At 44.2% G+C, this 16,835-nt stretch overlaps 1 protein-coding gene across 2 annotated transcripts in view; it reads left to right on the plus strand.

Annotated features, from left to right (window-relative positions):
- The window catches only part of PICK1 (protein interacting with PRKCA 1), a 123,488-nt gene that overhangs the window by 46,207 nt on the left and 60,446 nt on the right, over positions 1-16,835 (plus strand). For both annotated transcript variants that reach the window (XM_086934811.1, XM_086934812.1), the window contains 2 exons: positions 2,334-2,462; positions 3,400-3,466. In XM_086934811.1, coding sequence (XP_086790937.1) covers positions 2,334-2,462; positions 3,400-3,466 — 196 coding nt within the window. The remainder of the gene's footprint in view (positions 1-2,333; positions 2,463-3,399; positions 3,467-16,835) is intronic.

Raw genomic sequence — 16,835 nt, forward strand, 5'->3', positions numbered from 1 at the left:
TTCTAGGAGTACAATTGCCTGACCTACTTCTCTAAAGTCTTGTGAATTAATAAAAGCCGTAAATCAGCACTACTGCAAGGACATATACCATGGATGCACTTTTGTGGCTTTCTTTTAAACTTGGGCCCCTATTTAGGTCTGTTTCTTTTCAAATTAAAATTCTCTCTCTATCTACCGGCTGTGTTGACTGTGAGGGATCGCATTCTACTCTTTCACAAGGATCATATTGGCACTCAAAGTAGTTTTGTTCAGTGACAGGAACTACTGTGGCAATGTTTGGTTTTTGAGACCAAAAATATTTTTGCTTTTGCTAATGTTTGTTATAATGATGAGGGCCCAGCAGCTCCCAAAGCAATAAAGTTTTGCCAACCCCACATCAAAACAAGACACACATTGACATAACCAAGGCGCTGAGCACCAAAGTAATGGCAGTTGGCTTTGCCAATGCTTGTTTATTTTCATGTTCCCTATAATTTAGTTGTAACTGGTTACACTGATTTTCCTTTATGAATATTTTTGTAAAATGATAGCATGCATCAACACATTCGGCTAAACGATGCTTCAAAGAAATAGTCCCTAACATTTCACAGTACTTTAGCAAAATGTTTGTTTCCTAGTTGCACCTCAATTTTGCTTTCATGCTTTTGCATATATTTGCATCTAATTAGAGAGCATTGTGAAAGTATTATTCACAGCCTTATATTGCTAAACTTTGCAAACATTTGTACACATTTTCATACTGAACCCCTGTCAGTAGTGTAGTCTGAGCTTACAACATTTCTTTAGAGCGCTCACCCTAATAATAAAGGCTTTGTAATAATGAACCTCAAATACAAGTTCGGACAGCATTAACATATTGCCATAACTATTCCCTTAACCGCAGACAAAGCCCTTCCGTGATCCATAAGCTGGTAGTGCAATCTGACAATGGAAGAGTGAGGCCAAAGATTCAAGAGCCAACAAGAGGAGTCATCCTTGTTTTCTAGAAGAACCCTCACTCACCAACCTAGTTGGTGACATGCTTCATCATAGGGTTCCCACCAGAGAGGCCTAGTGCCCCTCTGGTGTGCTACGACACCTGTTTACAGCGGAGCAGGGTTTTTTTAATTCAGGAATGTGAAAAAGTGATGGTGCAAAAGATTAAAATTACCTTTATTCGGCCAGTGAAAATGTAATGCTGGAAGAATAAGGTAAGAGGTAAAAACAGTGTGGTGGATGTTATAAACTGGGTAGATTGACCAGTTACATCCTACTATAAAACAAAAAAGGCGGTCTACATGTTTCAGCCCCCTTACGCTACTAACGAGGCTTTCGTCAGGACCAACTGCCATGGCGGTATGCGCCCGCTAGAGCGCACCCTAACCCACAGCTTTCCAAACTTTTCATGTTAGTGACACACTTTTTGGAGGTGCATCATTTTGGGACACAGTAAGGCAGTGTAGCGGGCGAAAGAAAATTTTGAAATAGAAGTGGGCAAATGGTGCATTTCCAAGCAAATTTGAGACCATGAGGTTGAACACAGGCCCCTGCAGCAGATGCCTTCGTCCACTGAGCCACCAGACCCGGCATACACACATTTTTCTCTCTCTCTCTCTCTCTCTCTCTCTGTCTCCCTCCATCTCACTGTCTCCCTCCCTCTCTATCTCTGTCTGTATCTCTCTCTCTCTCCCTCTCTCCCTCCCACTCTCTCTCCCTCCCTCTCTCCCCCTCTGTCTCCCTCTGTCTCACTCTCTCTCTGTCTCCCTCTCTCTTTCTCCCTGTCTCCCACCCTCTCCCTCCTTCTGTATGTACTAGTGCAACCCTAAGGCTTCTTGCCCTTTTAAGAGAGAATAAGGGTTTCTCCCATTTCCTATTATTTCTTGCCAGTACCTTCCAATGCTTGTTTATTGACTTTGTTATTGCATTTGAAGCGACAGTGCACGTATTTACACAGGTCAAAGGAACTCAGTGTGCTTCAGATTGTCCTCCAGGAGGATCTATCTTGGTTGGTTCCTAGCCTTTTACAACTTTTCTTAAGGAGTCGGTCCGGGTACCCGCGACTGCGCAGTTTGTTGGTTAGTTCAGCCGACTGGGTGCGGTAGTCCGCCACCTTGCTGCAATGACACCTTAGCCGGAGATATTGCCCATAAGGGAGGTTTTCCTGCAAGGGCCTAGGATGGAAGCTAGAAAATTCAGGTAGAAATTCCACACCCCTGTTGTCTTTTCTCTCTCCCTTTTTCTCTTCTGTCCAGCACTCTCTATATTCACCTGTTCATTACGTACTCTTTCGCACTCCTTCACACTTCACTTTCCACCACCTCTCTATACACCCATTGCCTTTCTTTCTTCCTTAGGTGTTTGATAATACTCCTGCTGCCATTGATGGCACCCTGGCAGCAGGTGATGAAATTACTGGTGTCAACTGTAAATCAGTCAAGGGCAAGACCAAGGTGGAAGTAGCCAAGATGATACAGAATGTCAAGGTAAGTCTTGTGTGAGAGTTGTCTGTATCTCCAAGTAGATCAGAGGACATGGTTAGAGTATATGTGGAAGTGGAGAGGCAAGCAAGAGAATGAAAGGTCACTGGGACAATTATGTATAGGAGTCGAAATATGAGGAAGAATCAGAAGTGAGTGGTCGTGAAGATAGGGAAACCCACCGTAGATCAGGGTACAGAATGCAAGCACATTAATGGAAGTGCAACGAAGTAAGACATTAATGGTAGAGTGGATGTTGTGAGGCTGTCAAGGAAGTGAGGAGTGAGGCGGACATGACTTGAGATGTAGCATAAGTTGCACAGGGAGATGTAAATGGGAGAGACCAGCATGGGTAAGGGCATTTAATGAGGAAGCTGTGGCCACAGCATACTTTAGTGGAATGAAAACAAATGCATTAGTGACTGGGTTGGCCAGAGATTGCCTGGCAGCTGACAGGAAAATACCGCCGTGAGACAGTAACAGTTAAAGGGTTGGGGTTCAAAGGAAGAGGCAGGTGTGTGAAGTGGAATACGTCAGGCTGAACCAGGAAGGAGCAGGCCAGGCAGTGTGTCCACAACAGGTTCTGCTCTCTGCAGCCATATGCAACCTGCAGTTTGTGTTGAGGAACAGTGCAAAAGGTGTATGTAGACTCCTTCTTGTCTTAAGTACCCCTTTTAGTTGAGCTGGGATGTATCCCAAAATCAAACGTTGCAAGGTACGTTGGAGGGTACACCAAGAAACTTGCCCATGATAAACTGGAGCAGTGTGTGGAAAGGTTTCCTTGACCTGAGGTCACAAAAATAACTAGAAGCACGCTGTTAGCTGTCGCATGTCTGAATATTGTTTTCTTCTTAATGTACCAGAGACGCATTCTGAAAATGTAGAATGGAAGTTGATGTGAGAATGCAAACATTCTAGCACCTTTTTCCCCCTGTCTCATTAGGAAGAAGTTACCATTCACTACAACAAGCTGCAAGCTGACCCAAAGCAGGGAAAATCCCTTGATATAGGTAAGAAATTCCAATGTTATTTTAAATCCCACAATCTGTGGCTTGTGTGCTAGAGATCAAGCAGTGTCTCAGCACTGGAGTCAAAGGTCGCTCTAATAGTAGAATGCCTAGGTTATTTCAATATTTATAGAGATTTTAGATTCTCTAATGCTTTGTTGTCCAGACCTTGTGTTCTGTCATGTTTGCGGGTCCCAAAGGAAGAATTTGAAAACCTTGCCATCTTTATCTTTATCTGTAGCAGTTCTCCACAGTATTGCATGTTTATTATGTTCATCTTGTCACCATTCCCCTTCCATTACATCTTTTTCCCAATTTCTTTTTTCTAGCAAATCAACACTCTTCTAGAGTTCCTGTCAAGGTCACATCATCATGCATTCAATTAGGAGGCCATTTCTTTAAAATGTAGCTCAGGTTCTTGAATTGATTGGACACCCTCTGTAGATCCTGCTGCTTACTTTGACATCTGTCATAGTGTTCTGTCGGAGCTGCACAGATGCAAAGTGGTAAATGAGCCACAAAGATAATTTCAAAGATCGCGCTTTGGTTGAGGGACAACTTTGAGACAAAATAGAGGCCTCACATACCATGCGGGTGTAAACACCAGGTGGGGATCCTCTTCGTGGCCAGACAGTGCCTCTTCCATACTGACCACTTGCACATGCTGCTCAGAGAACCCTTTGGAAAATAAGAGAGCCTCTGGTGGCAAAGGCACTAAACAGAAGAATATAGAAAATGGAGAACTCTTCTCCACTATATGCCCATCCACTTCCCCCAACTCTACTGCTCTCTACTCCACTCTATAGCACTCAACTCTACAGCACTTTATGCTTCGTTACTCCACAGCACTGTACTCCATTCAACTCCTCGTCACTCTACTTCTTTCTACAACACTCTGCTTTTCGCCACTTCACTCTACATCACTAACATTTAGCAATGTTGAGCAGCAGCCAAACTGGTGTACAACATGGTTAAAATACATTGGCAAAGCCAATAGCTCTTGCATAGGCGAGACCCATTGACTTTGCCAATGCTAGTTTATCTGAAAAAAATATTTGAAGGGGGGTTTCCCTATGAAAGCTTCCGTAGCCTCATTACTGAAACCCCAAATTGGTTAGCTATAGGACTGTAACTTTCTTCAAACATAAACAAAACCAGCTATGGGGTTACCTTAACATTCCCTCTTTACATGCTGCCACCACTCTTAAACTTCTTTGTTGCCCAAATCTTCAACAGACAGAAGATGGGAAAAGAGCTTAAGCTGGGGAGAAAACAGGACTGGCTTTCCAATAATGAAGTAATGTTGTGGGAGTCAGTTCAAAGGAAGTTTTTTTTAGTTCAAACGGGGGAAATACTGCACTATTTACTAGTCCATAATATCTTAAGCGAGTTCCACCCTTTTCAAATAGAGGTGCGAAGGGCAATGGTGATGGAAATGCTCAGCTTAAGAAAACCTCCTAAGAAAGCTCTACCTCTGGGTTAAATAGTTGAGATGGTGTTATTAACCCCTCCAATAAACTCTTTGGACTCGTCCAAACTCTTTGGTTGAAAGAGGTCGGTATAAACATGACTGAAGAGTAACGGTTTGATATATCTTCTTTAATTATCAGGTGTTAAGGGACACATTTTAAGCAGATGCAATTGTATGCCCAGTGGCTAGTTAATTACATGCCCAAAAAACTGCATGATTGGAATGTGAATATTTCTGACAGCTGTTCCAGGTGTAACTTCACAGGTACATGGGAGCATATAGTCTAGGGATACCAGAAGTTGAGGGGATTATTTGAAAGGGTTATTATGTTTATTCAGTATATTTTAGTAACCCCAATATTCTCGGACCTAAAATCTATTTTCCTGGACCACGCCAGGCATTTGCGTGAAAGCACAAGAAACGATGTGCTTGGTGGTATATAGCTATTTTAATAGCCAATTAGTTGCTAACCAATCTTGGAAATCAAGAGAACCCCGGACTTCCAAATGTGGCTGAATAAACTATATGCAGTCTAATAAGAAGAACTTATATGCCAGAAGGGCTGGAGGGAGAAAAATGTTTTTTAAAGATTTGTAAGCATCTTTAAGCACAGTATGGAACACGCCTTAATCATTTATTAATTGAGCTGATGCGCTGATGTATCCAGTATTGAAGGTACACAAATGAATAATGTTTGAATTAATTCTTGAGGCAGATAGCTGCACTTTCCCTTTGTATTTTAAATAGTACTATGTGATGCACTTTAATATTAACCACAACTCTGTACCTATCTTGGACTCCATTTGAATGAATTTCTTTGATGTTTCTAGCGGTATTTATATTTTTGCATTAATGCTACTGTATACATTTTTAGGTCTTAGCTCTAGACAGTTCATGCGCTGTCTCGAAGACACATGTATATACTTTGTGGGCTTCAGCCTACCCATAGGCTTCCCATTTGCTGGCTCCATTGTTGCTCTCATATTCCTTCTCGCCATTTGTCCGTGGCACAAATGCTTCATGACTCTTCCTGAATTTAGCCCTTCCCAAGAGCATGGACCAAATACTATATGAATCCGCTGGTCCCATTATAGTATTTGTTTTAGGAACAACTTTTTACGTTGTTGAAAAGCAATTCACACAAACTGTACTGTGTTCACTGGCTCCGAGCTCCGCCCTGTTTCTGTAAACAGGGCTGTAAATCTTGTATTTAACTTGTTACATTTGTTATGCATTCAAAAACAGAGGTCTAAAGCCCAAGTTCTACATTGTTTAGTTTAGCCACTAAACCTTTTAGCTGTAGCACTAAGAAGTGGCCTGCCTATGCAGTGTCAAGCGCTTTATTATCTTCATTGCCAGCTAATTCTGTTTGCAGCTGTGACCCTTTCTCTTGAGCAGCTTTTTAAAGCCAAGTGGCAGTTATCATGCTGCTAACTTTAAACAGGGCTTTTGATTTATAGTCGTTTCATTGTCATTCAGTGTATGTGTCTGCTATCCTAGTTCGTTACCAGCGTGTTGCTCGTGTTAGTTTTATTATCATTTATTTCCTGCGTGTGCAACATTGTTGCAATTTACTATTTCCTATGCTGGTTTAGAACTCAAATGAACGCTTCGCTACTCCGCCTCTCAGGCAGGCAGGTACCCACCCTCTCCATGGGCTGCCCAGGCTCCCTCTCACATAAGATTAATACCCTCAGCTCTCTCCAATCAGGACAGGGCTCCCATTAGAAATATACTAGAGAGACAGTTCAATTGCTCTGTGGGTAGAGTTTTGTTTTAATCAGAGCAGTCTACAATTTGTGAAAGTAAACCACTCACACAAGCATACTTACTACTTACCCCAGGACAAGAACTGCTAGAAAAGTTATTTGCACCAGACCAAGACATTTTTCTTTAATGGACTCAATATTGCACAGTGTCACTGAGTTTCCCCCACTGTGCAAAAAATCAAACTGACTCTTATAAAAATTAAACTTGCGTGTATCTCATAAATGTGGGCTCCTGGGCACACAATGTCGAGTTATGAATAGTTTGTGCACATAAATAATTTTTTCTTCATAAATTCTGCACGTGAGTGTAAAATGAGATGCAGTCCAGTGGCTGTAGGCTCGGTTATATATTTTTGTTATAATTTTATATAGTGCTAACTTGTCCCCTTTTTCTCGCTATTGCAGTTCCCTGCCCTTTACATGAGCTCCATTTACATTACGAAACAGAATGCCCTCTCATGCCCTGCCTCCCGCTCTCTTATGTTGGCCACCTAATTCCGAAAATAACTGCAACACTGCCCACTATGTGAGAACAGATCCACAAACCTACCCTCCCCTCCTCCAAAGCCAATTGTCTGTGCCTCCTCCAGTTACGCCACGCACCGGAGATTACCTTTTCATTCAGAACAAAGGCGCAATTGCTGAAAGCTAATGGGGGAGGTCATTCAATCACAGCCCGTGCATGTTGCTGGTTAGAGAGTGTGTTTTGCTGTTCACCCTATGTGGGAAGAGTATGCCCAGACGTGGGTCCCGTGCTTACTACGCCACTGGATTCAAGCTATCCTGGCTGTAGGTGGCTGATAGCCAGAAACCGATCCTAGGATGCTTGATTCCGGTCCAGAGAAGACATGGCTTGGCAGGTCGGGCTGGTCTGTTCCCATTAGGCACAGGGTCAAGACTGATTTGTATATGGCCATGTCTGAACTGGGGTGGCTTGGTGAGCAAAATAACGATGGATTAAACCCAGATCTGTGACTGGGGGTGAAAGTTTTGCCATTGTTCAACATTCAGTCCATCATCTTGTGTGTTTTGCTGGTTGGAGAGTGGCATCTAAACCCACTCTGCCTCCCCCCAGGCATGTTTAATTGCTGGATTAAGTTCTCAATCCAAAATGCACTTTTGTTAGTTTAGGGAGGAGATATTGCCTGAGCCTGATAAATTCCCCTTCTACTCCTCCTCTGTTGTATACATGTCACTTTTATTCGGAGGGTTTAGCAAAGCATGTCCCATCTGATGTTTTTACCCTGCTGTAAGAAAGCCTTTGTGTGGACTACTTGGAATATCTTAATTCCATGGTAGCAATAACTCCTATTCTCTAATGCCTAGAATTATTGAGGCTTGCGCTTTATAATATCAATTTGACATATTTGGAAGCGCCCAAAGACATTGACAACGCCAATAGCTCTGGGATAGCTGACACCTGTTGGCTTTCCCAATGCTTGTTCTTAAATGAGTTGAAAATGTGCTTTGCTCAGAAACTCAAAACTGAAATAAAGAAAATACATAACTGATGCAATTTCCAGTATTTGGTTTTCAAACTGCTAACTGTTCATTTGCCAGAACTGTTATCCCTTACCTGCAATGATGACTCCACAGTCATTTTTACTAGCCTGGTTTGGCCACCGTAATTTGTACTATCCTCAATTGGATTGTGGCTCAACGGTCACTCTACATAGTCTACTTCAGGTATAATACACTAAGCTTACCCAAGTGTATCCGTCCTCTCTCTTTCACTATGTGTTTTGTTATCAGGGCTGTCTTTTGTTGCAGTGGTGCTTGTGTTTTTATCTGCTTCTATAGTCTAGCCTAAGACAGCACATAATCAGTCTGCTGCAAGATATATTGTAAGCTTACAGGGGACTTGCAGCCTGTCCATTGTGTTGACTTTATTTTCACTCTCATCTGCTTGCATTTTATTCACAAGTTTCCAAGAACTTTTCTTCCTAATCTGGTGTTTGTTCCTCCCCGGAAGCAAGGCCCCATTGCGTGTGTCCTTGCACTCCTTTTTCAGGCGCTACTTTTTTTTCTTTGGTTAGGCACTCTACAAGAGTGTATGCTTTTTCTAGCTGTATCCCTTGTTTACTTCATGTATTCTTGCCTCACCCTCCATCCACCTTTTGACATTTTTCCTTCCTTCCCACTCACATATCTTCTTTTGCTGTTCTTGCTTCCCCCACCCACTTGCCGTTGTCCATGTGCCTCCCTGCTCGCCCAGCCGCCATTGACCCTGAGCCTGCCCACTCTCCTTTTTACCTTTTTAGCTCGAAATAGGATGAGAAAAAGAACAACAAAAAGGTGAAACCGGAACCCTCACTGTCGGACTCTCCTATTAAATCGAGGGCGGACATCAGCAGTACCCTAGAAGTGATCCTGAAAAAACTGGCAGAAGTACACGACCTAGCAAAATCAACCAAATCCAACACTGACTCTATGCAGCTGGAACTTACTGCAATTAGAGCTAACATGAGCTCTGTACACAAAAGCATAGATGAAGCGGAACAGAGAATTAGTGACTTAGAAGACAAATCTAATACTGCATCCACTTCCATTCAGCAACTCCAGGGATCAACGGTCCAACTCAGACGCCAGTTAGCGGAATTGGAGGACAGAAACAGAAGGGGCAACGTTCGCATTTTTGGAATCCCAGAAAATGCAGAGAAAGATGCGAATTCCTGCGTAGACTTCCTAGAAGCTTGGATTCCGAAGATAACAGGGATATCCTTCCACCATGAGTTTGAACTCGACAGAGCCCACAGAGTTCCCAGCTACATCCCTCATGGGTACAGAGGCCCGCGTCCACTGCTATGCAAACCACTGAGGTACCAGCATACGGAGGCTATTCTTCAATTCGCAAGACGCAATCACAAAATCACCTGGGAAGGCCATAATATAACTTTCACCCAGGACTACTCGAAAGATACACTCGAAGTCCGGAAGGGCTTCCTGGCCCTGAGAGAAAAACTTAGATCGAAAGACATTCAGTACTCCTTTGTTGGTCCGGCGAAATTCAGAATCACCATACAGGGCAAACCGAAATTCTTCACGGACCCCAACGCACTGGCACAATTCATCGGAGACTCCCCACCGCAGAACATGGACTTGTCCAACGGCTCCTCAAACAAACGGAAGACCAACTCGCAAGAAAATATAAACTCGGGTACTGGTCATGGGTGACCCTGACAGGTCAATCTCAAGCCTCTATCTTGAAGTTGATAGTGCTCTCATTATTCAGTATCTTCTACAGTAGATAATAAGTTGAAGTAATCTTCTCCCGTGAGCAGCCGAACATTCTGCTGCCGCTTCAGTTTCAGTTTCTGTTGATGTGCTCTATAATACGAAATCAGGGCGTATGCTCTGCTCCATCACCTTTAACACCATGATCCTACCAGGGACTAAGTTGGTCCTCAGAGTCTTTATAACTTGTCTTCTGATTGCGCATACCTTTTGTTTACGCAGGTCTTTCATGTCTTACACGTACGAATGTACACAGTATGTGCGGCTAAATGGTCATGCTCAGGTGCCTTTTCTTCATTACTCTTATTGAATAGGTTCTTAAACTTCACTCCTTAGTTAAGTTTCATAGTTACACGATTTATCAGTGTCTCAAACACTACTAGTTACTGCTTACTAGATACAGCTAGCGAATATTGTTAGTTACCTGTTCCCTGTTACAACCACCGATCTAACCCCTTCCTGTGCCGCAGATGGATGGCAATGCCGTCGCAGTTCCCAAGTTCTTTTGAGAGGGTAGGGGGGAGGGGGGAGGGAAGGAGAGGGAGGGAGGAAGGGGGGAAGGGGATGGGGGTAAGGGGGGGGGGAGGGGGAGGAAAAAATCTGGTTTGTTTCAGCATGCTTTTTTTATTTGAGGTTGATGCTCTTTCTCAACTATATGTCAGCAAAAGGTCTGCTTTCCGATAGTTCATGGGGGCTCCCGCAAAACACACACCGAGATTTAACCCTTCGTGCTACTAGCCTGCCCACAGTTATAGCCTACAGTACCATGTTTGCCACGAACAAGAAATGCGTCTGCTCAATCAGCACTATTGTAACAGCAATACACGTGAGACAGTACAGAACCAATGAAACAGCTTACTCATTCATACCCATCACACACCCACCGCCCTCTAACATACTCTTCAACAACATATCACCTGAACAAGAGCGACACAATAGTAACCAATGACTCGTAATACATCTATCTCGGAGGGCCTCAACATTGTTTCCCTCAATGTCAAAGGTCTTAATCATCCGGTCAAGAGGAGAAAAGTTCTGGAGTATCTGGCCAAATCCAAGGGAGACATCCTACTCCTGCAGGAGACTAAACTGTCAAAAGATGACGCTGACTTTATAAACCAACATTGGATATCCCACAATCTTTGCTCTCCAGCGGTTAGCAAAAAAAGGGGGGTTCTCACACTAATAGCTAAGAAATCCAACATCTCGGTAGTTTCACATACTCACGATGATAACGGCCGCTTCGTCATGGCACACCTTCAGAGAAACGAAGATCATATCCATGTCTTGAACGTATATGGCCCCAACAATGACGATCCAGAGTTTTGGGATTCGCTAGCCCCGACCCTAGATTGTATCCCCCAGGGAGAACTACTAATTATGGGGGGTGATTTCAACCTGCCACTAGACCCAATCACCGATCGACACTCCAATTGCGCCTACCACCCCACTCGCTCACATACTAGCTTACTCCGCCTATGCTCCAGATTCAACTTACACGACTCATGGAGACTCCAACACCCTGACGGCCGTGATTACACCTTCTACTCGCCTCCTCACAATTCCTACTCGAGGATAGATTATATCCTCATTAATAGCCCCTTCACTCATCTCATCGAAGAAACCAATATTGCCCCTAAACTGATTTCCGACCACTCAAGCATACAGACCAAACTAGTGGGCTCCAGTTCCATTCTCCCCCCTAAAAGATGGAGATTCAATGACGAAATATTTTCCGAACCGGAAAACAAACGAAAGATCGAGGATGCCATCCTAGACTACCTCAAATTTAATGACACCCCCGACTCAGACATAGCGAATGTTTGGGAGGCACTCAAAGCCACCCTGAGAGGAGTAATAATAGGCATTCGAGCCCAAGCTAACAAAAAATTAAACAACGACTTGTCCACTCTGGAAGGGAACATCAAAAAGCTGGAAACCGCCCATATAGCAGATCTCCAAAATTCAATGATTTTAAACGACCTCACCAAACTCAAATATGAGTACAACTCGATACTCAGTAGAAGGGCGGGGGTCTGGGTCAATAAGTTTAAGGCTCTAAGAACATGTGAGGGCAACAAAGCTGGGAAGATCTTAGCGTCATATCTAAAACATAAAAATAAGCAATTCAACATTGCCTCAGTTAAAGATAGCAACAACGTCATCCAAACAAAGCAGAACCTAATTCTTAACACATTTAAATCATTTTACCAAGACTTGTACAAAAATAACCTAGACTTTGACTCGGGAGAGTGTAACAGATACCTAACCTCACTGGGTCTTCCTAAACTCAAAGATACTGACAAGGACACACTGAACTCTCCGATTACCATACAGGAAGTATCAGCGTCCATTAAAACGCTCAAGTGTAAGAAAGCACCGGGTCCTGACGGGTTCTCAGCCAGCTTCTATAAAGAACTCACGAACTCCCTGAGCCCAACTCTCCTAAAACTATTTCAATCCTTTAGCGTAACTAAGGGTATTACCAATTCGATGAGTGAAGCTACCATCATAGTCATACCTAAAGAAGGTAAGGACCCTCTGCTAACCAAAAATTACAGGCCAATCTCCCTAATTAATTTAGATTGCAAAATTTACGCAAAGATCCTCGCCACACGTCTAAATTTACAACTCCCGAAACTAATTAGTACATCACAAGTAGGCTTCATGAAACAACGCATGTCTAACGATAACACTAGGATCCTCTGTCACGTCATTGAAAAAGCCAGAATGTTTGCAGCCCCGGCCGTAGCCATTACCCTTGACGCAGAGAAGGCGTTCGACAGAGTCTCCTGGTATTTCCTCAAGAGCTGCATGTCCGCCTTTAACCTAGGAGAACCATTCACTGATTTGGTCATGGCCCTATACCGTTCACCTTCCGCACGCATTGCTATAAATGGTTCATTGTCGGACCCCTTCCCCTTAGAACAAGGGACAAGACAGGGCTGCCCCCTCTCCCCCTCACTTTTCCTCCTGGCAATGGAACCCCTGATTGCACATATAAAAAAAAATGAAAACATCAAAGGTGTGAAATTCGGAGATAAGTGCGTCAAACTTGCCGCCTATGCGGACGATATCCTGATTGTAACGGAATCACCGGAATCTTCCATTACTGCACTAATGTCCACCATAGATAAGTACTCTTCCCATTCAGGATACAAACTCAACCGGGATAAATCTGAGGTCAAACCACTTAATATTTTGACCACCAAAGAGGTGCTGGGAGACTCAGGGCTATGTTGGCAACCAGAGTTTGTGAAATACCTAGGTATCGAGTTCGGTGACTCCCTCATGGAGACCCTCCATCGAAACGAAAAAATCACTTTAAATAAAATCAAGACGCAACTAGAGGGGTGGTCCCCCCGTTTCATTACTTGGTGGGGTAGGGTGGAAGCCATCAAGATGATGATTTCACCTCTAGTTAATTACCTCATATCTATGCTCCCCCTAACCCTCACATCTGACTTCTATCACAAATTAGATATGGCCATCTCTAATTTCCTATGGAAAGGGAAAAGGGCAAGAATCAGCATAAAAAAACTTCGCTTAGACAAAACCGCGGGCGGGGTCAATCTGCCAGACTTTAAAAGGTACGAGACCGCATTCCTAGCCAAACAAGGAGCCCACTGGCTCGCTCCCTCACCTGACTATACCCCAGTATGGCTAGAAATTGAGGAGGAAATTCTAGACGGTATCTCCCCTAGCGCGGCCCTCTCATCTAACCTGAACAAGCTGACCCACTCTAAATCAATATTTCATAACACAAAATCTGCTCTCCTGAAGTTTGATAGAATCCTAGAAAACAACATCCGGGGCTCACGATGGGAATCCCTTTGGGACAACCGTAACATTATGTACAAGGGTAAACCCATGCACAACGAGACATGGATCAAAAAAGGCATACTGTTCCCACACCAGCTGTACGCGGGGGCATACCCTATTCCCTTCAGTGACCTACAAATCAAATACGATCTTGCACCAATTGAATTCTATACCTTCCTAAACGTAAAAACGGCTTTGTCCAAAACCAAACTTTCCCCGACACCACCCTCACTCCCACCATACCTTGCCGGGCTAAACAGACTAGGACACCAGGTTTCCTTTCTCTATAGACTCAGCCGTCCCCAACAACCTGGCCTTACTGCCCCAATTACACAATTCTGGAACAACCTTTCTTCCAGGCCAATCACAGACTCAGATTGGACCAACGCATGGATATCTTGCACGAGACACAAAATCAGCCCTACACTATCACAGACAAAATACTGGCTCTTACATAAGGCCTTCTGGACCCCAGCGCGATTATTTGCACACAACCTCACCCCAGATGCCTTTTGCTGGAATTGCAAACGCGCTGAGGGTGACTTGTCACACATCATCCTAGAATGCGACTGCGTGGCGCAATTTTGGGGGAAGATATTCGACTTGATCTCAAAGCTATTCCACATATCACCGGTAAAAGAGCTCCCTTACCTAGTTTTCGGGTTCACCCAGGACCCATCCCTTGATGCAGATGATAGAGCATTACTTGACCTCCTCCTCTCGGCGGCGGTTAAGACAGTCCTCAGTAACTGGAAGGATACCAGCAAGGCCAACTACGCAGGGTGGTTGAATTGGATAATCAGCTTACGTGGAGCAGACAATATTACACTCCTTCAGACACCGTGGCGCCCTCCCACGAGAAAACTATGGTCGACTCTTGATAACTACTTTACGTCACATAAACCACCTTAGATTGTCCCACACACCGTCCACGACCCACCAACATATGCTCCCCGACTGCCTTCATTGCACTATTGACTACCGTAGAAAATTGTCCTTAATGAATGAGTGAACTGCTGTTAAAATACAATGTCTGTTGCTAGATTGTTATTGGGTATGAGATACGTGCTGTACTGTTCTAGGCTAGTTGCCAGCCATGTACTTTTGTACTGACATTTACTGTGATATATTGTAGCGTACAATACTTCTGATTCGTAAATTTATGACCCATGTTATGCTAATGGATTTGCTTTTTATTGTCTATGCTGAAACAACCAATAAAAAAACTTTTGAAATTAAAAAAAAAAAAAGAAATAGGTTTTTAAATTGTGTGACTTATATTGAGGTCCTAACATTTATGACTGAGACATTTTTAAGTACATGCTATTTTTAGATTTTTTTTAGTATCCCTACACAGCACTTGGCATAAAACTTGGCGTTACTTACCTTCTACTGGTCTCGCATAGCAGTCCCCGTTCTGTATCGGCAGGTGCCATTTGAGCGGAGGGACTCTGCTCTTGTGACAGGAAGTAGATCACTGTGATACCTCCCAGGTTGGGAGGTCAGTGCTCTAGCAGCCGCCTTTCCACTCACTTCCCTTAGCCCCTGCCTATTTAGGACAGGAAAGGGCACAGACACTCAGCAGACGCAAGCAAAATGCAAGCCCGTCTGCGCCTGACCGCCGCCAGGACCCCTGCTCGTTTTCTTTCCCATTGGAGAGCTGGTAACCACAGACCTTCCCTCATACAATGGTATCATACCCCTACTCAATTAGGGAACTTAAAAAATTAAATGAGCAAGACCACTCAAAACATACACATTGTACCTGAAACCCATTTACTCTTGCATCAAACTGTGAACTTCCATTTAATTGCAGGCAGTGGAAGTTCACCCTTCCCCATAGGCCTTCCTCAACCGGCACTTGTGGCATAAATCCAACGGAACAAACGGAGAAATATTGGGACTTTGTTTGAATGCACGAGCCACCCCCAAACATGCACTAGAAATATGGAGTCTGTTAGACACCGAGAAACCTGATATCTGTTTTATAACAGAAACCTGGCTACACTCTACAACCCTTCCTGATGTGGCAACGGCCTTTCCCCAGAATATAAATTAATTGGCTTAAACAGAAATAAGAAAAGAGGGTGTGGTTTAGCAATATCCTTCGGCGCACGATTAGTCAAGTCAAGTCAATAGATTTATATAGCGCGCTACATACCCAGAGGGTCTCAAGGCGCTTGAAGAAGGGTGGGGAATTACTTGTCGAATATCCACGTTTTAAGTTGCTTTCTGAATGCTAGGTGGTTCTGAGTAAGGCGAAGGTGAGTGGGAAGTGAGTTCCAGGTTTTAGCTGCCAGGTAGGAGAAGGATCTACCTCCCATGGTTGTTTTGTTAATGCGAGGTACAGTGGCAAGGGCTTGGTTGGAGGATCGTAGCTGGCGGGAGGGGGTGTAGAAGGACAGTCGTGTGTTGAGGCATTCGGGTCCGATTTCGTAGAGTGCTTTGTGTGCGTGGGTTAGGAGGCGTAAAGTAATTCTCTTATTGACAGGGAGCCAGTGGAGGTTTTTCAGGTGACCAGAGATGTGTTCTTTACGCGGGATGTCTAATATGAGCCTGGCTGAAGCGTTCTGGATGCGTTGGAGTTTTTTCTGGAGTTTTGCGGTGGTACCGGCGTAGAGGGTGTTTCCGTAGTCCAGGCGGCTCGTGACCAGTGCGTGGGTGACCGTTTTTCTAGTTTCGGTGGGGATCCAGCGAAATGTTTTTTTGAGCATGCGAAGAATGTTGAAGCAAGATGAAGAAACGGCGTTGACTTGTCTGTTCATCGAGAGTGAGGAATCCAGGATGACGCCCAGGTTCCGTGCGTGGTCCGTCGGGATGGGTGCTTTTCCAAGGGCCTCTGGCCACCAAGAGTCATCCCAGGCGGAGGGGGAGGTGCCTAGGATGAGGACTTCTGTTTTGTCTGAGTTCAGTTTCAGACGGCTGTGCTTCATCCATTCGGCTACTTCTTTCATTCCTTCGTGCAGGTTGGTTTTGGCAGTGTTAGGGTCTCTGGTGAGTGATAGGATCAGTTGAGTGTCATCGGCGTAGGAGACGATGTTGAGGTTGTGTTGGGGTGCGATGATCGCGAGGGGGC

The sequence above is a fragment of the Lissotriton vulgaris genome, chromosome 8 (genome assembly GCF_964263255.1).
Source record: "Lissotriton vulgaris chromosome 8, aLisVul1.2, whole genome shotgun sequence".
Classification (NCBI taxonomy): Eukaryota; Metazoa; Chordata; class Amphibia; order Caudata; family Salamandridae; genus Lissotriton; species Lissotriton vulgaris.